The sequence below is a fragment of the Amblyomma mixtum genome, chromosome 7 (assembly GCF_055824585.1).
Source record: "Amblyomma mixtum isolate Tamu chromosome 7, ASM5582458v1, whole genome shotgun sequence".
Classification (NCBI taxonomy): Eukaryota; Metazoa; Arthropoda; class Arachnida; order Ixodida; family Ixodidae; genus Amblyomma; species Amblyomma mixtum.
Window position 1 is genome coordinate 126,198,825 of NC_143018.1, and position 24,293 is coordinate 126,223,117.

At 48.4% G+C, this 24,293-nt stretch overlaps 1 protein-coding gene across 3 annotated transcripts in view; it reads left to right on the plus strand.

The window, feature by feature from the left end:
• The first annotated feature begins 5,646 nt into the window (after nt 1-5,646).
• The window catches only part of LOC149337432 (zinc finger protein 296-like), a 41,276-nt gene continuing 22,629 nt past the window's right edge, over nt 5,647-24,293 (plus strand). The window contains exons 1-4 of one of the 3 annotated variants that reach the window (XM_089553443.1): nt 5,647-6,966; nt 10,955-11,035; nt 14,322-14,414; nt 17,376-17,473. In XM_089553443.1, the coding sequence (XP_089409569.1) occupies nt 6,723-6,966; nt 10,955-11,035; nt 14,322-14,414; nt 17,376-17,473 (516 nt within the window). In that variant the 5' untranslated portion in view covers nt 5,647-6,722. The remainder of the gene's footprint in view (nt 6,967-10,954; nt 11,036-14,321; nt 14,415-17,375; nt 17,474-24,293) is intronic. The other 2 variants (XM_089553442.1, XM_089553445.1) reach the window with 2 other exon arrangements.

A 24,293-nucleotide genomic window follows, 5' to 3' on the forward strand; every position in this document is an offset into this window, starting at 1 on the left:
CTGGGGCAGCGGAAATAAAGGATAGCAGGCAGTGTGTAGAAGTGAAAAGAAAGAGGGGAGGGGATAGTAGAAAGGACAGGGGGGAGGGGTGTTTTTATACTCACCCTGCTAACTGGAACAAATTTTGTTTGCCCACTTCACTGAGTGGGCAAGCACTAAGCGCTCGCTGTGCTAAGTACTAAGGCTTAGCACAGTGAGCTCAAAATGAATGTGACAAAATTTGAAAGTTGTATTATCTGTTCTTCTCAGTGGCTTGTTCAAGTGAGCACCTTCGGAGTAGTTTCATGCCTGAGTTCAAACTGTTCTGTGCTTGCTGTCACCAGGTCTAGGCAGCTTTTTTTAAGTGTTTTTTCTCTGTTCTGCAGTTGACGGGCAAGCAACTTTGAACACAGGAGGCAGCGAAGACAGCGGCACGTCGTCGCACCGTGTTCGGCTTGCAGCCTGTTTTTTAGTTTTCTGAGATGACCTGCACTGAAGTTTTCTTGCTACCATGCGTCAGTTTATCACTTAGAATGAGACATGGCTATCTGAGGTTTTATCTTGGAAGAATATTGCTGTGGGCTTGACCCTGCACAAACGCTCCTTTCTAGACATTCAAGGTGACCTTCCTGCGTCGTGCTCTGTGTGTGACTGTGTGTGTTGCTGTGAACCCCCTCTGGTGATCTACCTGTCTCAGTGTGTGCTCCTGTTGTTAGAATTCCATTTTTTCTTAGAGAAAGCACTTCTTGTCTTGCGTAATGCTATTCATGTTTGATTTGTGTTTGAAGTGAACAGATGATGCTTCTGCAAGTAGCATTGTCACCTCCACCGTATTACATATTTGAAGCACCTTTATGTGGTCTTCAAATGCTTGCACATGGCTACAGGGATGTGTACTGTACTCCGTAGTGTACTGCACTCATTGAGCGCACGCGAGTACTGTGCTATCGGCAACAGTGGAAATGTGAACAAGACAACTGAAATGGAAAACGTAAGATTGTAGACGACTGAGACTGCTCTCAATACTGAAGCAGTTAATTTTCACTTCATTGGTGCAAAGACTGATTCATGGAAGTGTTCACACGTCTTGCCTATATTTCTTCTCTAACAGCTAATATTTTGGTATTCTTGCGCTGGCATTACAGGTATCCTGTTCTCTTTTCATTTGACGCCGATCATTCGTGATTACCCGAGACGCTCATTTGTCTGTGCTGTTTCATGTCAAAACTGTGTTCGGTTTGCTCGCAGCGCTTTTTCTAGCTTGGCCTACTCCTCCAGTTTGTCTTTACTGTTTCCACTGTTTTAAAATGTAAATGGCACTAGCATGATAGTGTCTTCTTCAGTTGCCTATTTTCCGATGCTGAGACATGTTTGCTTTCGTCTCATCGTAAAGTGCTCATGCATTTTGCTTGCAAGAATTGTTTGCTGCAGACAGAAGATAGCCCTTCATACTGAGTGCCATGGGACCTTCAGGTTCTCTGTAATGTCGATTTTATGGCATGTGAAGGGTCTTTTTGCTCGCAGCCGTAGTTTTTTCCGTGAAATACATTGCCTCTGCACTTCCTGTAATTGCTGTGCGCTACTTTGCTGGTTTTGCACTATGTCGCATTTTTTTTTTTTCAGGTTTCATTTAAAAATATTTCTGGAATTTGAATGTTTTATTTTGTTTGCTTGCTGTCACTTCCAAATATGAGTTCTGACATAGTGTGGCTCTTGTTAGCAGTCATTCACCCCATTTTTCCATGTTTTGTGTGAAATTAATGTTGCTAGAAATTGTACTCTTTGTTATTGTGCTGTTTCATGGGCAGTTGTTGTTTCTTACCTGTTCAGTGGAGGTGTATAGTAGAAGCAGTCCTGTAGTCATTGTGCTTTTTAGTGCAATTCTTTGTTCTTCTGTTTTAGCATGTGCATCATTTTGTGGAATGTTTTTCTATGGCTCAACTGACTTAGCAGTCAGTTTTTATTTTCTTTCTTTTCCTCTGTTTTTGAAAGTAATGTAATTTACCAATGTGGGTTTTTGTTTTATGCACTGGTTTAGGGTGCCAAAGGTCGTGCAATATTTCTTCATTGTTTTTCTTGAGAGTGCCTCTTGTTAATGATATTTCGTTAAAGTGGTTAGCAGCACTAAGGTTTAGTGGATCTTTTTTTAATGTATTTTGAGATTCATTTAAGGCACATTTATCGTAAAACTACTGCCTGCCTTAGCCACAAAGCAGTGTGAAGTGCTAACTTTTCACTCACTGCAGCTGAGCTGCAAGTTAGCAAAGTGGTTAAGAAAAGTTATGTATTTTTCTTGCTGCTGAGTGTTCTGGTAGAACTAAAATATTGTTTTCTGCAGCTCAAGGCATTAGCTTTATATACAAAGTAAAGTTCTTTGTAATAAGGTAGGATCTGTACCCATTTGCTGCATTGGCATTAACATCCCAATATTTTGAAATGCTTTTGTGAACTTTTATCAGCATAGCTATGTACCCATCTAACCAAAAATATTTGCACCCTGTAAATGAGTATAAAACAGATTTCTGTCAGATCAGGTTTTTAGGTTTTTATGTTTACATACTCTGCTTCTCGAGGTACAATTTCTGATTTCGATGTGACAGTGACCTTAATGTCTCACAAGGTCAAACCGAACTTAATTGTGTGGTGGTATAACCCAAGCTATGGTAGTATGACCACGTGATCATATAACTATGACCTTTGGGTACCTGACCTTGACCATTGACCTTGACATTTGCTTTGAGACAGTGGGCGCCACATTGACGATGACTTTCAGTGCCTCACAAGGTCAAACCGAACTTAACTGCATGGTGATATGGCCCAAGCTATGGTAGTATGACGACGTTATCACATGACTATGACCATTGAGTACGTGACTTTGATTATTGACCTTGACATTCAATTTGAGACAGTGGGCACCACATTGGCGACGACCTTCAACGCCTCACAAGGTCAAACCGAACTTAACTGCATGGTGGTATGGCCCAAGCTATGGCGGCATGATCACATGACTATGACCATTGGGTAGCTGACATTGATCATTGACCTTGACCTTTAATTTGAGACAATGGGCACCACATTGACAGTGACCTTCAATGCCTCACAAGGTCAAACCGAACTTAATGTGTGGTGGTATGGCCCAAGCTATGGTAGTATGACGACATTATCACATGACTATGACCATTGGGTACCTGACTTTGATCATTAACCTTGACGTTTAGTTTCAGACAGTGGGCACCACGTTGACGATGACCTTCAATGCCTCACAAGGTCAAACCGAACTTAACTGCGTAGTGGTATGGCTTGTGCTATGGTAGTATGACCACGTGATCATACATCTATAACCATTGGGTACCTGGCCTTGACCTTGACATTTGATTTGAGACAGTGGAGACCATGCATACAAAGCTTTTGCTTGCATAGCTAGGTCCAAATCACGTTGAACCCCAGCCATTTTTTTTCTACTTCTAGCCAAGCTGTATATATTTTTTTCAATTCAATTCATATTTATTTACCAGAATACTGGACGGTCTCCAGGGCTAAAAGATGCAGCCAGCAACTTGACTGTTTGTTTTATTGTATGTTTATTTTGAGCTGGGAAAATATGCTTGAAATGCTCTTGTACTAAGCTTATGTGCAGAACGCGACTGAAAAGCTTGCTTGCTGCTGTCCTTGCGTTAATAACCGTGGCTGGAAAGGAAACTGATAAATTTGCGAGTGGTTTCTTGTAGGTTTTATCGGTTGCAGTGGGTTGTGCTTGCACAGCGTCGAGAGGGTCTGTTCCTTGTTGGTGGAAGTACCGGAAAGCCATTCCCATTAGTGAAGTCATCTTTTTCTATGCAGATTTAGTTGAAGGAGAACAGGAGGTTGTTCCTGCAGGGTCTGTGACAGCTTGCCAAGGTGTCACAGAATGGACCAGTGAGGTCCAGCAGCCCAACGAATATCATGGTGAGAGCAGGAAGTAACATACCAGGCTGGTCGGGAGCCAGTGCTGTGTAATTTACATTCTGTCAACAGTGCGTTGCCCCACCTTTCAGCTTTGCATCCCAGCTTGCGTCAACACTAACTTTTAAACGGTGATTTCTGCTCAAAAGCTTCTCAGAATGCAGCCTGAAAGGCAACACTAAACATCCTTTAATGGTGAGATTTTTGCTTCCATTGGAAATAAATATTTCTCCACCTAAAGTGTATCCTCAGGCTATATTGAAGACAGGGGCAGTGTCGCATTGCTTAACCGCTGCACCATTGCGCCGAGAGTGGTATGAGGACTCCCAATGATTTGGGAATGTAAAGCAGGGGCTGACCAATTCCGCATATATGGGCATTAGCCACAACAGAATCAGTAGCAGAAAATGTGAACTCTTTCAAACATTCTACCGAGGATCGCCTAAGAGTTTTATCACTAACTCAAAATGATCTTTTGCAACTACACAGAGAGATGCATCTCTCCTATCGTGCTTTGCACCCTACATTGCACCCGTCACATCCTAAAAAATCCTCCTCGTGTGGACACCTCAACATGCGTCTCTCCCTGGCAATGAGCGTGTTCATGTGACAGCCCAAGGACTTATCCTCCTGGTGCCAGTAAAAGGCCATTTCAACCCAGAGGAGGTGGCAGTAATCCCGTTCACCTATTCTCACGTACTAATGTGACATTACTGATTGTCTCCGCCACCTCAGAAGATCTTCGTTGATAAGAGGCAGCCCTTCTGGCACCAACTCCAGACTAACACTTTTTATCCCACCCTCTACCCTTCCACGTGGGAATGCCCCAATCCTCCCTCAGTAATTAGAGTTGTTGCTGCACCAAAACCCTGCTGGTGTCCGGTGTCACGAAATTCACTAATTAGTTAAGAGAGATGATGTCATCACAAACTGCCCTGATGGCTGATTAGTCGAGAAAGTTCAAGTTGCCTTGTGACATCACAACAACCTGCCCACTGTGGCTGGTGGCAATCAAATTGATGATTGGTCGAGAGAGGTCACGTGCAAGACCATGCAGCATTATTACAACTTGCCCACCACGTTAAGTGCAACGTAAATGGAAAACAAATAAAAATTGAGAAAAAAAATGATATATGCAAATTTTGGCGCTGCCACACCATAGCAGATGCTGCTACTGCAGCTAGCAGTCCAAATATGATGCTTGATGGACGAAAAATTGCACAGAAACTGATTCAAACACGCGCAGAAGTTGCAACAGAAGCCCTGACAAGTGTGGCAAGAGTGTCCCCCATTGTTTTGTTTTCTCTCTCTCTCTCAGCCCTCTGTGCATCCCCTATTATAGTGAAGCAAGAATGCCCAACTCCGGAGACCACAACGTTTGTGGCTACCACTGACGAAACAGATAGCACACCAGTGCCCTCTGCACCCACAGGTGAGCAAAATTTAATACCATCATCATCATCATCAGCCTGACTACGCCCACTGCAGGGCAAAGGCCTCTCCCATGCGAGCTGCGGCCACCGTATTGCCACGCGCTTAACGCGCTGCGCGGCCTCCGCGCTGAGTCGAAGACAGACATCTTTTTGCAAATTGCAAATTGCATTTTGCAAATTTCTTAATCTCATTCGCCCATCTAACTTTCTGCCACCCCCTGCTACGTTTGCCTTCTCTTGGAATCCACTCCATTGCCCTTAAGGACCATCGGTTATCTTGCCTTCGCATTACATGCCCTGCCCAAGCCCATTTATTCCTCTTGATTTCAACTAGGGTGTCATTAACCCACGTTTGTTTCACCCGCTTCTCGCGCTTCCGATCTCGTAACGCTACACCTGTCATTTTTCTTTCCATAGCTCGCTACGTTGTCCTTAACTTAAGCTGAACCCTCTCTGTTAGCCTCTACATTTCTGCCCCATGGGTGAGTACCGGCAAGATACAGCAGCTGTATTCTTTTCTCTCGGGGGATATTGGTAAACTGTCATTCATGATCTTAGAGAACCTGCCATCATGAAAGCATTGCAACCTTGATCAGAACTGCCCTTCGATTAACTGGCGACAGGCAGTTGTAGGGACTTCCAAGTGAGATGCAGCGACTTTGTTTCAGTAAAACAACGATTTCCTCGGGCTGGTTCATTTCAGAACTTATTGAGATTCGCTGCTTGAAAATTCTTCTCGTGGTTTGGGGTTTTCGGTAGACATTGTGTTGGTGGCTCATAGCTGGCTGTGTTTTGGTGGCTACGGCGCAGCTAAACGACCAGGCCTGCAAGCGACCATTCGTTTTGGAAGCAGCCAGTGCAAGCTGTACTTGAAGTGCGCCTGAACTGTTGCTGCACGCCTGTGGAACTTCACAGAACTTGTGCAGCAAGTCTAATCAAAGAGACCTGCAGTGTTTCTGATTGAAGCCATGGCATCTGGATTGAAGGGAGGCGTTGTTCTAAATGGGACTGACACTTGTCAGGCCTTTTTGACAGCCTCTTAGACAGACCCTGTTTGTCTGAATAATCCAGGCAGGACAGTTGGCGTGCACTGTCATTTTGCATTTTACCTCCATCAAAACGCGGCTGCCACATCGAGAATTTCGTGGTGTAATCCTCATGCTTAGTAGCTGAATGTCATAACCACTGAGCCACCTATTTCCTCTGCCGCAGTGTTAAGATTCTAAGAGTTCTGTTGAACGTTATGCTAGACAGTGCCTTGTCCTTTGTCGGTGCAATCATTTGCACAGTGTGCACATGTGACATGGTTGAGTTGCTGCTCAGCTTTCTCACTTGGCTCTCGCAGCCTCCCTTGCCACAGAGCCCTCGATGCACAGGCAAGCCATGCGAGAGCCACAGGCAGGTGACCTGCAGACAGAGGGGCAGCCGTGCTCAGGTGTTGAAGGTCGCGCTAGGCAGAAGAGCGGCGGCAGGAAGCAGGTTTGGTACCGCTGCAGTTCCTGCGAATGCCTGTTTGAATCGAAGGAACGGTTGGAGGCACACATGGGCATGCACCAGCGTTTCCCGTGCCCCCAGTGCCCGGGTGTTCTGGGCTGTCGTCACAAACAAGCGCGTGAGTACAGGCGCTGTGTTTGCTCACAGCTGTGTGAGGGTGACCTAATGACATACCTTGTGCAACATGAGGATGATGATGGTGGTGATGATGATGACGCTTTTATATGATGCAAAGTCATCGGTGGTCAAAGATGTGGGAATCCTGGCCTTCCGCCGTCGCCTTTGCGCGGCTGTGCCGGCCTCCCGCGTTGTTTCTCCTCTTTCCCTTGCCCCCGCCTCAGGCGGTGGAGAGGCGGCTGGGTGACTAATCACTGTCATTTAGCCACAGCTCCGCCCCGGCTCCCCAAGGGCCTTTGCCATTGGCGCCTTTTGGCGGGAATTCTGGACCCTCTTTGGGCGGCCGCGCACCGCGCGACCGTCCGAGCGGGGCCCAGAGAGAGAGATCCCTCCGAGACGGCGTAAGGTGCGTACGTTACTGTTTGTCCGTGCCGGCCTTTGCCGTTCGGACCAGTGCTTACTTGAGCTCGCCCGCACGTGTCCTCTGACCTGCAGCGGCTCGAGCCTGTCCAGCGGGGTCCAGCGACCTCCGACAGGCGTACCTTGCGTTTATTGCCCACTCTCTCTCGCAACCGGCCCAACGGTCGACACGAGAGGGAGATCACAGCACTGCCGCGGGGACATTCTCCTGCAGCGGCGTGCTAGCGGCGCGCATTGCTCGAGTCGCTTCGGGCGCGCAGCGGAGCCTTGCTCCTCGCGCGCCCCCGGGACGGGGTGACGATTGAGTGTGTGTGTACTGCTGAAGGACGACGTGAATAAACGTCTCCTTGGTGAACTTGGAGGCCTATTTCTTTGCGGCGAATCGCTCTCCTCCCAGCGGAGGTTGAGTGCACCGCATCGGTGTCCCAGTGTGTGTGTGGTGACGGCCGATCGAGGCCCTTGGCTCGCGCGAAGCTCGAACCCGCGGTGGGTGGTGGCCTGTGTCCACATAGAAACCCACAAAGAGCACCACAGCGCAAGGCGTTTTCGTCTACTCAAGGTGGGGTCAAAGACCCATTTGCCCAGCATTTCACCCTAAATAAGCCAAGCACCAGGCCAAAACAAAGCTTGTACCCATTGTATCACCGGTGGGTACTTGGCAGCACTGGGGATCGAACCCGGCACCTTCCGCAAGCGAGGCGGATGCTCAGACCATTAGGGCACCGCTGCAGTCCTATGCTGTGCAGCAGAACACCTTGTCGAGCTCAGTACGAGGGCTGCATGGGGATCAGGTGTAGACCAACACTGACCTGTGATGTAAGCAACATGCAGTGGTGCTGCTGTCACAGCCGATAGAAGTGCATGTGAGCAGAAATTTTAAGGCGAAAGCCTTTAATGGCTCATACTCACGGCCATGTCACTGTCCATCTGTCCGTTACGCCTGAAGTGAGTCATAACTAGGGCCCGGAAATTTAGGCACTAAAGAACCCCAAAATGGGCAGGCATCTAAGCTCTAAAAAATACTGAAATAGGCGCTATAAAGCAAAAATAGGCGCTTTGAATAATACTCTTTATTTATTAGTACAAGATTTGTCAGTTAAGCACGGAGCGTATACGCAGTCCTCAACTGAAGCAGTAAAGCAAATTCTCAGGTTTTCAAACTTGAAGCTCTTTCGGTTTTCGCTAAGCATAGCTTTGCACTTTGAAAGGCTTTTTTCGACGTCACATGAAGTTAGTGGCGCGAACCTAAACATGAGAGTTGATAGTGGCTCAGGCCTTGGGTAATGTGGCCCTACGTCTCCGCGTAGAAAGTCTCTGATTTGTGACATTGTTTATAGGCCTCTGTTTTTTTCTACAAATTGTTGCATCTTCGTAGAAGCAGTAGCGCGCCCTTTCCTTCCAGTCCCTGAAGTGCTGCTGGTACTTCGGCGACTGCCGTCAATGATTCATCTATTGAGAGTCAGCCATTTCCAACTTTGGCATCCTTGCCGTCAATGTTGAGAAGTTTGCACTATGCATGACAGGTCTCTTTCCAAGTTCGCCTCTTGATACACTTGAAGAAAAACACTTCGCTCAACTTACACTACGAGAAAAACGCTTGGAGAAACCCGCACCTTTTGTGCGTGCATCGGCGCGCACCATTCACCATACTTAGCAGATGTCTCAAAATTGAAAAACGGCACCGAGGACCGAAATACCGGATTCAGGCATTTACAGGCAAAAAATGCAGTTAAATAGGCAGTATTTTCTAAAAAATGACAAAAAGGCAGGCAAGTGCAAAAATCCTCCGTTTAGGCATTTATAGGCTTGTTTAGGCAAATGCCTAAAGTTCCGGGTCCTAGTCATAACTAGTCATTACTGGTCACAAGTCATGACTAACTAGTAATTAACCAGTCATCAACTAATTAGTCATGACTAGTTACTCATTTACCAATCATGAGTAGTTACTCATCAACTAATTAGTCACGGCTAACTAGTCGTCAACCAGTCATGTCTGGTTAGTCATAGGTCATGACTAATTTGTCGTGGCTAGCCAGTCCAAGTTGCCCCATAGTTGCGTTGTGTGTGCCTGCGGCAAGTCATTAGAGAGTTTTAGTATAGCATTAGCGTGATAGCGGACCAAAGGGAAAGTACGTTAGCGTGCCGTAAGCAACTTATCCCCACAGAATTCTAGTATAGCGTTTTGAAAGTGTTAAATGCCATCTTCTTGACATGGATGCAAATGGTCCTTCTAAAAGGGTCAACACTGCCACTAACTTACCAAAATATAATATTTCTGTGTTTTTTAAACGAATTATTACTGCAGCGCATACTTTCGTCTACAAAATATCCCCGAAATTGAAATATAAAAAAATAAAAAATGTAAAACAGTGGTGCCATCTAGTCAAGGCAATGTTAAGTACAAGCCATTCGAGCAATAATATTTTCCATCACATGACGTCTAATGTTCAAAAAACTTCTGTAAATTTAATCTAAACTTGCTTTACATCATTTAAGTCTATAAAACACCGCCAAAAGCTTCAAATCTATTTTTGTCTCGTTCCGGACGTTTGTGCTAGGTTTCGGCTGCGTTTCGGGCAGTTGCAGACGGTAGCAGTGTAGCTTGAGGTCCCATTAGGCTTGGGTGCTCCAGAATCGAGAACGCATCTCAAAAACTGGGCTCAATTGCAGATCAAACTTTATCGTCAAAGCAAGGTAAGTCATAGCGAAAAGCAAAAACACCAGTAGTTGCCGATAAACATGCCCATCGGAATCGCAAGGAATGCTGAATCGGCTGAAGCGGACGGCTCTCGCTTGGAAGGACGCAGCCGTGTTTTCACGCTAAGGGTGCAAAAGCCACAACTGCTGCAACGCTAACTTCTGAAAATTGCGTTCGTACGCTAACGCTATTTCGCCGTTAGCGTTCTGCGCATGCGCACTCCAGACCCGCTACTCCACTATGCACGCAATTACACAAAGCCCGCAATACTAAAACTCTCTATTAACCAGCTATCAACTAATTAGTCATGACTAGCTACTCATTAACCATTTATGATGTTACTCTTCAACTAATTAGTCATAGCTAACTAGTCATTAACCAGTCATGACTCGTTAGCTATGACTGGTTAGTCATGACTAGTCATTAACCAGTCATGACTCGTTAGCTATGACTGGTTAGTCATGACTAGTTATTCATTAACCAGTCATGACTAGTTAGTCATGAGTCATGACTAATTAGTCATGAGTCATGACTAATTAGTCATGACTAGCCAATCCAAGTCGCCCCATAGCCGCGTTGTGTGTGCCTGCGGCAAGTTGCGTGGAAAGGCTTTCGCCTCGTGCACTTTAGATCATCAAAGTGCACCCTGAATTTTTGAAGTAGTTCTTTTTGTATTACAGGACGCCTATGAGGTTGTTCCTTTGTTAGCAAAATCCAGGTACAATCCAGAACAGGATATCAAAGCGTGGAACATCATTGCGCCATTGTGGTGGCTGTGCAGCTGCCATAGATACCTTCCAGTGTTTTTACATAAGGCCCTTCTACAGCATGGTTCTGCAGTGCCTTCATGAATGTGGTTTTATTTTTGCAGCCCACGTCTGTTCGGAGAAAAGCACTGCACAGCCAGAGAGCTCGGGTCCAAGCACTGCTGCGGAGGTCACCTTGAAGCCAAGTAAGAGCACTGCAGCATGCAGGGACAAGCAGATCAATACCTGTGCTTTTGACTACAAATGGTTCTGCCTGGAGTACGAGCACATTTGATCACATCTGGTTCAGCCATGGGTACCAGCATGTTGACTGCACATGGTTCTGCCTGAATTACTGGCACTTTTGACTACAGATAGTTCAGTGTCGGCTGCCAGCATATTTGACCACTGATGGTTTTGCCTTGGGTGCCGGCACTTCTAACTACATGTATTATTTTACTCGCATAGTGGACCCAATTTTTTTCCAGCAATTGTGGGGAGGATTCATAAAGTGGGAAAAAAGTTTCGGTAAATTTTTTTTTGTAAGGGTCAAAATTTCATACATCTGCCCACGGTCTCTGTCTGCCTGCCTATCTATCCAATCGTTAGCAACTGAAGCGTCCGGTTGGCAAGTTGCATCCCTGCATTGTCTGTGTTCGGGACACTGGTGTTTAGCATTTTTCGTTTCAAAAGGTGTTTTCTGTATCCGAAGGTTTTTTGATAATCTCATCTGCCTGCGTATGGTTCTGCCTGAGGTACTTTTGACTGAAAGTAGCTTTGTCTAGGTTACTGGCACCTTTGACTACACATGGGTACCACAGATGGTTGGTTTAGTTTGGTTTATTGCGATTTAATGTCCAAAAGCAACTCAGGCTATGAGGGACACCGTAGCGAAGGGCTCCGGAAATTTCAACCACCTGGGGTTCTTTAACGTGCACTGACATCGCATATTACACGGGCCTCTAGAATCTCGCCTCCATCGAAATTCCACTGCCGTGGCCGGGCTCGAACCTGCGTCTTTCGGGTCAGCAGCCGAGCACCATAACCACTGAGCCACCGCAGCAGCTAGTACCACAGATGGGTACCTTGGGTACCAGTTTGTATGACTGCAGATGATACTGCCTGGGGTACCAGCTTGTTCAGCTTGAGGTGGCTAGGCCTGGGCTAGCAGCACTTTTGACTAGAAATGGTTCTGTCTTTGTTACCAGTACTCTTGAGTGGTAGTAGTTCTACCTGAGGCACCAGTGCTTTTGTCAGCAGTGATGCTGCCTAGGGGCTCTGTTGCACTCAGGCAAACCTGCATGGAAACTAGGATGCCGGTAGTAATTGGTTTTGGAAGACAACCATTTGCATTGATAGTCTTGAGGACTGTGATTTTCAAAAATTCTTTCACCTGAAATACTTACCTTTCTTTGGCACGTTGTTTGATTGATGCAGCATACATGTAATCTGTAGTTCTTCATGTAAAAGCTCATTAATTAAAACGTCAAGGGAGCAAAAAAAAAATGTTTGAATTGTCCAGAAGTTCGAATTGTTGAATGACCACGAAAAAACTTACAAGAACCTCTTGAATCATGGTAAATTTACATGTGAAAGACTGGGCAATGTGTCGCGTACTACGGGCCCTATACATGACCCACAGCGGAGTTAACGCAGCTGCGCACGCACATCGGGCGTGCAAAACCAAACTATGTTCTTTCTTGCCGTGCTTCCAATAACTCTAAAACAGCTCCCAGCACAGGGTTGCTAGATGCCTATGCTTGAGATGAGAACGGTGTGACAGTGACCTTGTGAAACCAAGCCTATGCTGTGTGACTGTTCTTCAGGTAGGGCCATCATCACACATGCCATTGTGCACATGTCAAAGGTGTGTGAGTGACTGTAGCATTCAGGTTTGAGTAGGGCCGTTTGGATGACCACTTGCCATGCCGGTCATACCTGGACATGGCTTTGCTTTGGAAGCCTGTGTGGATTAACTAGTGCAAGACCTTCAGCATACAAATTAGCGTGCAATGTGTGGGGATACACATGAATCCCCTGCCCCATTGTAACGGCCGCGCGTAATTATCACGTGATGCTATGAGCGCGCCGTTCGGGAGGTTTTGCGAGGGAGGGCACTTACGCCACCCCCGCTTCCTTTCGCTCCCCGCCGCGACGCCGCCGTGGAGACTTTCCCTCTTTCCCCTTGCTCAACAGAGAGACCTCCTCTCCACAGCACGGGAAGAAGGCGCGTTTCTCCTGAGGCTCGCTCGTCTTCTGGCGGGAGCCGTGCACACGCACGGATCAGAGATCTGCCACGGAGACCGCTGCCCTTATCGCCCGGCCACCGTGTGTGACTTGACTGCCGCTGGCCGTGAGCGAGGAACCACGCGAGGTGAGCGGAACCTTCTTCCCCCACATTTTTGCGTGCGTTCTTTCCTTTGTGTTTTTCACCCCCGTACGCGAGCGGAACCCTCTCCCTCGTTACGGCGGTTGTATTGTTGCTGCTGTACTGTATTGCTCGGGGGCAATAAACGCTCCTCCGAGTAGCATACTCGTGTTTGTCCCCTCTGGCCCGAACCCGCCGTGGTTGCGACTCACTGCACCGCGGGTTGGGGGTCACAGCTCTGACTGCTAGGGCTGGCACGCTGGTGCTAGAGAGCGACAACTGCTTCTAGCCCTTTGAGCGTTATTGCAATAACCACCATAAATGCCATAGGCTTACATGGGCTTTGGTCATGACGGCGCTTGCAGTTTCGATTACCATATTTACACGATTGTAAGTCTACTTGAATATAAGTCGATCCCCCGCATCACATTTCTGAAAAAGAAAAAAAAAACTTGGAGGTCGTTTACACTTGGCCTTTAATAATAGAACGCGACAGTACTATCCTGCGGCCTCTGCCTATGACCAGCCGCTATTGGCTGCTGCGCGCGGGAGTGCCCGTGGGCTCATTCCAAAACGAAAATGTCACTGGACTACTCATCCACACTTGTGCCGTCGTCCTCACTAGCGCTGCTGTCGTGATCGCTGCTGCGGTCTCACAGCTCGTCGTTCTAACATCGTCATGCAGCGAAATCCCGCACTTCGCAAACAGCCACATCACGACATCGTGTGGAACAGCTGAAAATTTTGTCTCATTGTAGCTGCCACTCCTGTATCACTCAGTGTGAAAGTCGGAACTTGCAGCCCGGCGCGCAGTTCGTTTCTTTGGCATAAAGAATGACAGACATCTTGAACGTAGCCATGAACTAGTGCCAGTCGCTTATCAGACCTGGAGCACAAATGACGAATGACGAAACACTACATTAAAAACTTGTGAAACGCGGCCGGCAGTAGTCGAATGTGTCAGAGCCAAAGAGAAACTACGCGTTTTTTCTCCGGGAGCTGCTGTTTCTACTTTGTTTCTTTACAAATGCTTTTCACTGATTTATCACTATTATTTCTTGTGCTCCTTGTGTCTTTCTTTCTGATTGGATGTTTTTTCTCCCTTCTCACCCGACCCATTGCAGCTGCAACGTGTTCAAGCCTCCCGGCCCCTGTGGTGGAACAAGCCACGACTTCGGACAACGAAAATGCGTCCACGAGCATGGGCACCACTGCTGGTAATGACGGGAAGCACAGCTGTCACCTGTGCCGCAAGATGTTTGGCTCCAAGTACGGACTGTACGCGCACCTCAACAACCACCCGTTGCACTGGCTGTACAAGTGCGCTCACTGCACCGAGGTGTTTAGTAACGTGAGGCTCCTCGCGCTGCACGTGGAGTGGAACCACAGGCTCGTGCGTGTCTACAAGTGCGACATCTGCCTGGCTTCTTTCACTTGCGAGAGAGCCCTGGAGGAGCACGTCCTCCGCCACGGCAGGGCCAGGTGTCACCTGTGCCTGAGAGTGTTCGAGAGCACGCAAGACCTGCTCCAACATGGGTTGTCCAGACACGCTCCGCCGTAACCATTTGCCGCGGTCGAGTCATGCTGCTGAGAGCTTGTATACAGGGCGTTCCGTATTTATCTGTCCGGGTTGTAAAAATTTTTCCTGCGCAAACTACTGGTTTATTTGGTCTCGAGCACAGACCACAGGGCAGCATGTGATAGTCTGCATTTTCCGATAAATAATTTACATCAGAACTTACTTGAATTGTCTGGAGTCGGTGAAGAACTGCAATCGTCTGCGTCGAGAATTTTTGTTCAGGCGAGCGGAATAGCCGATTTGAGAGGCTGCGCCATCTGGTGAACTGTGAGACAACCAATGTGCCTGCTTGGAGCTGGGGCAGGTATAGCAGTACCCCAGATGGCGCAGGCTCTCAAATCGGCTATTCCGCTCACCTCGACAAAAATTCTCAGTGCAAACGACTGCATTTCTTCACCGACTCCAGGCAATCTAAGTAAGTTCCGATGTTAAATTAGTTATCGGAGAACGCAGACTATCACATGCTGCCCTGTGGTCTGTGCTCGAGACCAAATAAACCAGTAGTTTGCACAGGAGAAATTTTTACAACCTGGACAGATAAATACGGAACACTCTGTACTCTGTACTTATTAACGTTTGAACCTTTCTTTTTTTGTGCGGCAAGAGTTGTCTTTGCTGCCTGTGTTCATGCTGTGTTTGCAAAGTATGCCTCTTCAGCAAGAGATGTTGTCGGGCTAGTTGGCTTGATACTTTTTTTTTTTTCATTCATTCATTTATTTATTGGTCTTTGTTGCATTAAAAATGTACGCAAACACTGCCCGGTGTTTGCCACTTGTGTAATGCCATGAAAAGTTACGCACAAGAAAAGAGAGGTGTCAACTTCTGAATAAACCAGTTAGTTTGCGCTCATCCTGTCGTGTCTTCTCTGTTCGTGTCATCTTTTTCTGTGCATAACCTTTCGTGGCATTACAAGTGTGCCTCTTGAATAGTTTTTTTGTGTGAGTGTTGTCATCACTGAATGCTACAAAGTACCTGGAAGTAAATAAAAGTTTTTTGTGCAGGGTTTCCGCAGATTGCCATGTTTATATTTTTCAGTGTATTTAAAGGAGTTTGGACACCTTATTTTGATCGCATGTTTTTTTTTCTCTACAATGATGCGGAAGACACTGCTGTGTATGAATCATCATACAGTATTTACTTGCGACAGCTGAATGACTTATGATCAAATTTTTCTGTCATGCTGTTTCGGTTTCGGTTTCAACAACCAAAAGATGGCTGTGACGTCAAAGTGTGGTTATATGTCGCTTGAGGAATGGAAAAACGTTAATATAATCGCGGCTTCATCATTTGAAATCACTACAGCGCTGAAGCCAGCCTTCTTCAAGAGCCGAAATGACAATGAATGTAGAAGCAGTGATTGTATTGATGTTTTTTCATGCCTCACATGACTGATGTCCCAGTCATTGTTCAGCTCTTGGTACTAAAACCAAAACAGCACAAGAAATAAGTTCTACTTTAAATGATTTAGCGCTCATAGAAGAATACCACGTGGTAATCATGTATAATAATGCCGTATGCATCATTACAAAGAAGAAAACATGCACCCAAAAGTTAGGTGTCTATACTCTTTTAACAACCTTGGTATTCCTACTGTTTGTCTGTTTTTAGTCTGTACAAATTGCTCAGTGTGTGTATTTGCTTCTGGTTATTGCTTTGACAAAGAAATGATTCTTTTGATAAAAGTAAGTCTGAAATTTTGCAGTGTTTGCCCTAACATTTGAAACTGGAATGTGATGTAGATCATTTTCAAAATTGCATGCAGAATTGACCCTGACTGTTGTTCTGTTTTTTGCCTTTTACAAATTGCTCAGTGCGTGATTTTTTGCTTCTGGTTATTGTTTTGACAGAAACAATTATTGTTTTTATAAAAATGATTGTGAAATTTTGTGCTGTTTGTGCTGAAATTTGGAACTGTCAGATGATGCGAATCATTTTTCAAAATTTCTTGCAGAACTGACTATGCAGATTCCTTTTCGGGGTCGCATTTCTTGCCACCCTTAATCATTACTGCTTGATATGTGCTGCCGATAATTTGCCAGCTTTGAATTTTTTGTCCTTGGTTTGAAGTCATGAGTTGTATTGGTGCTTTCTTCTTCGCTGTCTGAAACAAATTTTTGCATTTGATATATCTATTGCATGCAAACCCTGGCTTCATACAAAACATACTTGATACTTAATTGAAGTGAACTTCAATTACTTTTCATTAGGGTAGCTAAGCAGATGGCTGTTAGCCTACTAGGCTTGGGAAAAGCTCAGTGAGCATCTTGTACGAGCTATCATTCAGACTATGCGCAGCATGTGGTAGCGGTGTTCAAGGACGTTTCGTCAGCATGCCTTGTGGAAATGGATCGTTTGTTAACGAATATCCAAACCAAATTAGTTTTTGCGTATCAGCATGCAGATGAGCATCATATTCTCCAGCTACAGCCATGACAGAATTCGCAGGAAAAAATGAACATGAATTAAGTTAAAATACCGTCTTGAAAAAGAGTTCTATACCAGAAAGATCACTTCCAAGTGGCAGGTATTGCGTAATGATATGAAACTGGTTTTCACTGAGAACTACCAGCGCACCTTTCCTTTCTTCTTGGCCTTTCAGACGTGCAGATTAAATTGGAACAGCCTGCCCCACCAGAGAGCTGCAACCAAGGCGATGCTGACCACGTCTGGGACGAAAACCAGTTTGCTCAACTCTTGGTGAGCACAATGCGGTTCTTGGTCATGCGCATGCTTAATTTTAGTCCGCGGATAGTTCCGAGGGCTGGGCAGCATCGGCATTGCACGGCAGTCGGTGCGTGCAGGAGTGCCTACTCGGCCAGCGGTTCGCAAGATTCCAGTTGACGCGTTGATGTTACAGGGCATGTTTCAAACTGAGTGCTTGCTGAGCATATTGAAAGGGTGGAATTGGTGCTGCAGAACGTAGCACACCTAAGGAGCTTGCGTCAAGCAACGCAGCTGGCAAAACTTGTACAACATTACGAGTTGTTACGGAAATCGCGAAATTCAGCGAGAACTGCAGTCGGATTCAAGTAGAGGAAAAAAGCAGGTTTTCCCCGTCAAAGGAGCCGCTTCCAGCAAATAGCGTCGGCCGATTCTTATGAACCTGCTGGTGTGAGTAGCGTGAAAATGCAGGGAGGGGACTGTGTCCTTTCATCTGCCAGTCCTGCCGTGCGACACTAGTAGGTTCATAAGAATTGGCCGACGCCATTGGCTTGAGGCTGCTCCTTTGACGGAGGAAACCTGCTTTTTTCTCTACTAATCATACCTGCCATCTCTTCTGATTTTCCTGTAAAATGTACGGAAAATGTACCCGTAAAACGTACCCATCTTGCGATTTTACAAATCTTGCCTGAAATTTTACGTAAAATAAATTTGTCTTGCGATAAACATCTTAAATTTTGTAGCAAAAAATATACAGTGTTGCCGTGTCGCGCTATGATGTGCTCGGCTAACCGAATGCCCAAATATTCGCCCCCAGGCCTGAACTGCATGTTACATTGCTTATCGGCACCCCTCTGACTTGCATGCAACTGCAGGTGTTTTGACGATCGGCAGGACCCTTGCAGTAGGCCAATAAAGAGTCTGGATGTGCAGTTCCGTTTTCGGAGCTTCGCCGCCAGCCCGAAGTGGTGGATGCTATATACCGCGCTTATCAGTCAGCCAACCGAGCTAAACGCCATCATGCCGTTTAGAACGACGATTGTGTTGTCGCGGACATTTCTTTGTTTGTTTATCGAAAGCGTCTTAATTGCCGCTGCCCTCGACTGAGTCCTTCTTCCAGCAGTCCAAAATTCCTCGCTCATCACATGCGATGCCACATGTGAAGAAGCTTCAGTGCTATTGCATTGGAGAGGCAACACGACATTTAAAAAAAAATTGTGTGCTGGCTTGGCACCCCCCCCTCTTAATTCACTTGCATACAGGTGACCACCCACTGTAAGATTGCTACCTCATCTTTGCTTAAGTATATCCCCTGCGCACATGCGCACGCTCTGTGGCTTCGGCAGAGTGAGGACGAACTATGCTATATGAATCAAGTGTGAAGTGTCACCACTGCAGGCATGCGACACCAGAGAGGCTTTTGACACATGGCCTTGAGGGTGCACTCGGCCATCTGTGCGCACTCTTGCCGCATCAGGGCCTATCAGCGCATGCTGTTGCGCCATGGAGCTGGTCCCATAGCGCTCGCCACCCGTTTCGTGACTGAGTGCTGCCAGCTCTCTTGGCTGTAGTGAAGACTCTGAGTCAGGTGGCGATGAGATTAAGAACACATTTTATACGCTATATACAGGGCGTAGTATAGAATAGCATCGGCACGGGTCACGGGGGCCGAGAGTTGACAGACAACGCAACTGTTCTCGCACAGCGATGACCGGCGAGACTCCAACGCATCACACCTTCCAACTCCACTCGTGAACAGGACTAGATTCACGGTGGGTTGGTCTCCTCCTCCAAGCGGCAGCGCTGGGGCTTTTAAAGCCCGAGAAACGGTTGTCACTCCGACGGACCAATCCAAAGGCAGCACTTGACAGCATTCCAAGAAGTCCAACCAGCGACCACCCGCTTGCTGGCCACCCGCTTCAAATTTGCTGCGCGTGATGACATCCGGGGAAAAGGGAAACCGGTGCCTCTCTGTCTCGCAGCTTGCTGCGTGTTTGATCATGTTGCTCGCTGACACTTCCCCTTAGAATGTCGCTGCCTTGTGGCGCAGCACCGTGGCTTGTCAAGGCAGTGTTAGGGCGCCGTTGCCTTGCGGCACAGCACTGGGGCCTGCCAGAGGGGCGTTCGCAGGACGAATTTTGCATCCTGCAGAATTGGAATCCAGGCAGATTGCCCGGTCATGGCAGTGCTCAATGGAGGGGCACGGAAGCGAATCATGCTATGCCAAATCTCGGTACTGTCTGCACTTCCTGCATTACATAGCATGGCGTGAACGTTTTTAATTTTTGTCTATGAATTGTTTATGCACACTCTTGCTGAAGTTTGCGGGCAGTGTCCCTAGCGCCTGCTACCTGCGCTCAACTGGTTGCATATTTGAGGGATCTCACTCACTTGAGGCGTCCGAGTGTGGGCCCTATTTGAAGTCGACGAAAGTAGATTAAGGGCGTTGCGCGTACTCCCCTTTCCCCAACATGAATTTCAGTGTGCTTCCTCTTCGCCGCTGTGGGGAGAGTATGCGTTCTTTTGCAGTGTCGCAAATACAGCTCTTGCTATAAAAGGAGGCATAGCTGATGGCGCTCTGGGTCTTGAGAGGGCAGTGAAGACTCCCCTCCCCTTGATTTATTTGGAGTCCCAACCGCGCATGCCAGCCGGGACACTGAGGGAAATTTCCCTGTGAAGTTATTGTTCTCTGGCCCTTTGTGGCTGCGTTGACATTTGTCCAGCAGCAAAAGACGCATTTGTCACAACCTTCCCGCCAGTGGATTCAGTTCGCTGAGCGGCGCGGAGCTTTCACGTGCCCCCTCTTGTATTAAGGCGAGAGCCTTTAACAGCTCATTCTCCTGTCTGTTCGTTCAGCGTTACATCCAGTGCCTGGGGTGACTCATCGACAAGCGCTGCTTCCAATCTTCGTCGACAGGTGGAGCTGTCGGCGCGGCAGCGTCAAGCACTCCTCCGTCCTCAGTCGTTGTGCGGCAGCTGGTGGAGGAAAATGGCTCCCTAGCGGTGCAGCCGTCAAAAACATAGGCAGTCGTCATCTTCATCACTAGGTGGAGCTGTCGGCGCAAGGGCGTAGAGCGCTGCTCCGTCCTCAGTCGGTGTGCGGCAGCTAGTGGAGGAGGATGGCTCCCTAGCGGTGCGAGCGCTGCTCCGTCCTCAGTTGGTGTGCGGCAGCTAGTAGAGGAGGATGGCTCCCTAGCGGTGCAGCCGTAAAAAAACATAGGCAGTCGTCATCTTCATCACTAGGTGGAGCTGTCGGCGCAAGGGCGTCGAGCGCTGCTCCGTCCTCAGTCGGTGTGCGGCAGCTAGTGGAGGAGGATGGCTCCCTAGCGGTGCAGCCGTAAAAAACATAGGCAGTCGTCATCTTCATCACTAGGTGGAGCTGTTGGAGCAAGGGCGTCGAGCGCTGCTCCGTCCTCAGTCGGTGTGCGGCAGCTAGTGGAGGAGGATGGCTCCCTAGCGGTGCAGCTGTAAAAAACATAGTCGTCATCTTCATCACTAGGTGGAGCTGTTGGCGCAAGGGCGTCGAGCGCTGCTCCATCCTCAGTCGGTGTGCGGCAGCTAGTGGAGGAGGATGGCTCCCTAGCGGTGCAGCCGTAAAAAACATAGGCAGTCGTCATCTTCATCACTAGGTGGAGCTGTCGGCGCAAGGGCGTCGAGCGCTGCTCCATCCTCAGTCGGTGTGGGGCAGCTAGTGGAGGAGGATGGCTCCCTAGCGGTGCAGCCGTAAAAAACATAGCCAGTCGTCATCTTCATCACTAGGTGGAGCTGTCGGCGCAAGGGCGTCGAGCGCTGCTCCGTCCTCAGTCGGTGTGCGGCAGCTAGTGGAGGAGGATGGCTCCCTAGCGGTGCAGCCGTAAAAAACATAGGCAGTCGTCATCTTCATCACTAGGTGGAGCTGTCGGCGCAAGGGCGTCGAGCGCTGCTCCGTCCTCAGTCGGTGTGCCGCAGCCAGTGGAGGAGGATGGCTCCCTAGCGGTGCAGCCGTAAAAAACATAGGCAGTCGTCATCTTCATCACTAGGTGGAGCTGTTGGCGCAAGGGCGTCGAGCGCTGCTCCATCCTCAGTCGGTGTGCGGCAGCTAGTGGAGGAGGATGGCTCCCTAGCGGTGCAGCCGTAAAAAACATAGGCAGTCATCATCTTCATCACTAGGTGGAGCTGTCGGCGCAAGGGCGTCGAGCGCTGCTCCGTCCTCAGTCGGTGTGCGGCAGCTAGTGGAGGAGGATGGCTCCCTAGCGGTGCAGCCGTAAAAAACATAGACAGTCATCATCTTCATCACTAGGTGGAGCTGTTGGCGCAGCGGCGTCGGGCGCTGCTCCGTCCTCAGTCGTTGTGCAGCAGCTGGTGGAGGAAAATGGCTCCCTAGCGGTGCAGCCGTAAAAAAGATAAGCAGTCGTCATCTTCATCACTAGGTGGAGCTGTTGGCGCAAGGGCGTCGAGCGCTGCTCCGTCCTCAGTCGGTGTGCGGCAGCTAGTGGAGGAGGATGGCTCCCTAGCGGTGCAGCCATAAAATAGATAGGCAGTCGTCATCTTCATCACTAGGTGGAGCTGTTGGCGCAGCGGCGTTGAGCGCTGCTCCGTCCTCAGTCGGTGTGCGGCAGCTAGTGGAGGAGGATGGATCCCTAGCGGTGCAGCCGTAAAAAAGATAGGCAGTCATCTTCATCACTAGGTGGAGCTGTTGGCGCAAGGGCGTCGAGCGCTGCTCCGTCCTCAGTCGGTGTGCGGCAGCTAGTGGAGGAGGATGGCTTCCTAGCGGTGCAGCCGTAAAAAAGATAGGCAGTCGTCATCTTCATCACTAGGTGGAGCTGTCGGCGCAAGGGCGTTGAGCGCTGCTCCGTCCTCAGTCGGTGTGCGGGAGCTAGTGGAGGAGGATGGCTCCCTAGCGGTGCAGCCGTAAAAAACATAGGCAGTCGTCATCTTCATCACTAGGTGGAGCTGTTGGCGCAGCGGCATCGAGCGCTGCTCCGTCCTCAGTCGGTGTGCGGCAGCTAGTGGAGGAGGATGGCTCCCTAGCGGTGCAGCCGTAAAAAACATAGGCAGTCGTCATCTTCATCACTAGGTGGAGCTGTTGGCGCAGCGGCGTCGAGCGCTGCTCCGTCCTTAGTCGGTGTGCGGCAGCTAGTGGAGGAGGATGGCTCCCTAGCGGTGCAGCCATAACAAACACAGGCAGTCAGTGGCAGTGGAAGTGACACGGCAAAGGCTTTCGCCTAGCGCACTTTAGGCTGACAAAGTGCCCCCAGTTTTTTTTGTGCCCTTATGGAAAATGGTGGTAACGGAAACCTGTTTCAGTTTGGTTTATGGGGTTTAACATCCCAAAACAACTCAGGCAATGTGTACGGCATAGTGGAGGGCTGTGGAATTTCGACCAAAAATCGGTTTCAACGGACACATTTTACTTCTGAAATCCATTTGTTATTGCACCTGTGTTTTGTTTTTTGGTCCTTTACAAGGTATGAATGAATGAATAAACTTCTCTGAGGCGGAGGAAGACCTGTCGCCATGGTTGGGGGATCATGAACAGGATCCATTAGATGAAGTAATTGTGCAGTTCTAGGTCATAGGGCTACAAGATGGAAAGGCAGTATGACTGGGTATGAGGGCTTCTCACCTCACTGAAGCCTCTCCTCACACTGCCCGTGTAAGGCCACTTTGTCCACCGTATAGGAGGTATTCACTGAGGCCGCGCTACCAGACGGCGCGAGCATCGTCGGGGTAAGCGTGCCATGTTTGCGGTCGTTTCAGGCCAGCTCGCGCAGTGTCGCGGTCTGAACTGTTAGTGATCCGTAATATATTTGTACGTTGTTGAATGCGTCAGCGACCACTTACCTTTGTGGAGCGCGTATTGTGCATGAAGTTTGCAGCATAATTCTTCTGCAGCAAAACTGGCTGGCTGCGCTGCTCGCATGAATGTGCACGACTTGCAGCTTTTAATATCAGTTGATAACTGTCAGCTAGTCATGCAGGGCACATCGTGGATAAACAGCACGATTAATTGCCGAAATTCCAAGACTGCCGCCGCAGAAATTGATAATTCAAGCGTCTAGCTGTAGTCCGCGAACTGCTGACGCTTCTCAGATGGTCTTTCAGCAGAAAGGCAAAGCGTTATAGCTGCCTTATTTACACAACAGAACGGTCAAACAAATACTGCCATGCGCTCGCAGCATGAACAGCAGACACAGCGAGAATGTTTTGCAGTTTTGATTGTAGCTACGTAGCGCCGCTTCGTATGCACAAGACGTCTAGCGCTTTCGCAGCAACGCAGTGTGCAGCCATTCTGCTAGATTCAGTAGTAACATGTCACTTTCAGCAGATAGAGATGACAAGTTAAGCTATAGCTAAGTGAACAGATCCTTCGAATTACTCACCTCTTCAAAAACGGCACTTCGGCCGTCGGCACCGCGGACGTCAGCACCCTCAGCACAGCTCTTGGACTCACCCGCTTGTCAAGTAATTGCGCCCTCTCATAGGTTTATATCCTTTAATTCCTTGGCCTGCCAGCAAACTTAAGCCGTGCACAAGGTGGGCCTCGATACCGGTGAATTCAACGCGTGGCAGCAGTCCTGTACGTCGCACACTGCGCCGGCGCCTCCGCTTTCTTACGGGCCGACCTTTTCACAAAGTGGAACCTTTTGAGCGTGGCCGCTCTTTTATGCTTCGCGCAGTTCCCGGAACACCCTCTCTGTAGCGCGGTGTTACGGGCCGGACAGTAATTATCTATGGCGAGACGCGAAATACGCCGACATTTCACACATCACCGGCTATTTAACGCTGCGGCTGGCTGCGGCGGCCGCGCGCGTGACCACCAATATGGCGAATGCTGCGCCAGCCGCTAGCGCCCCTTGCGGATGACGTCATGTGA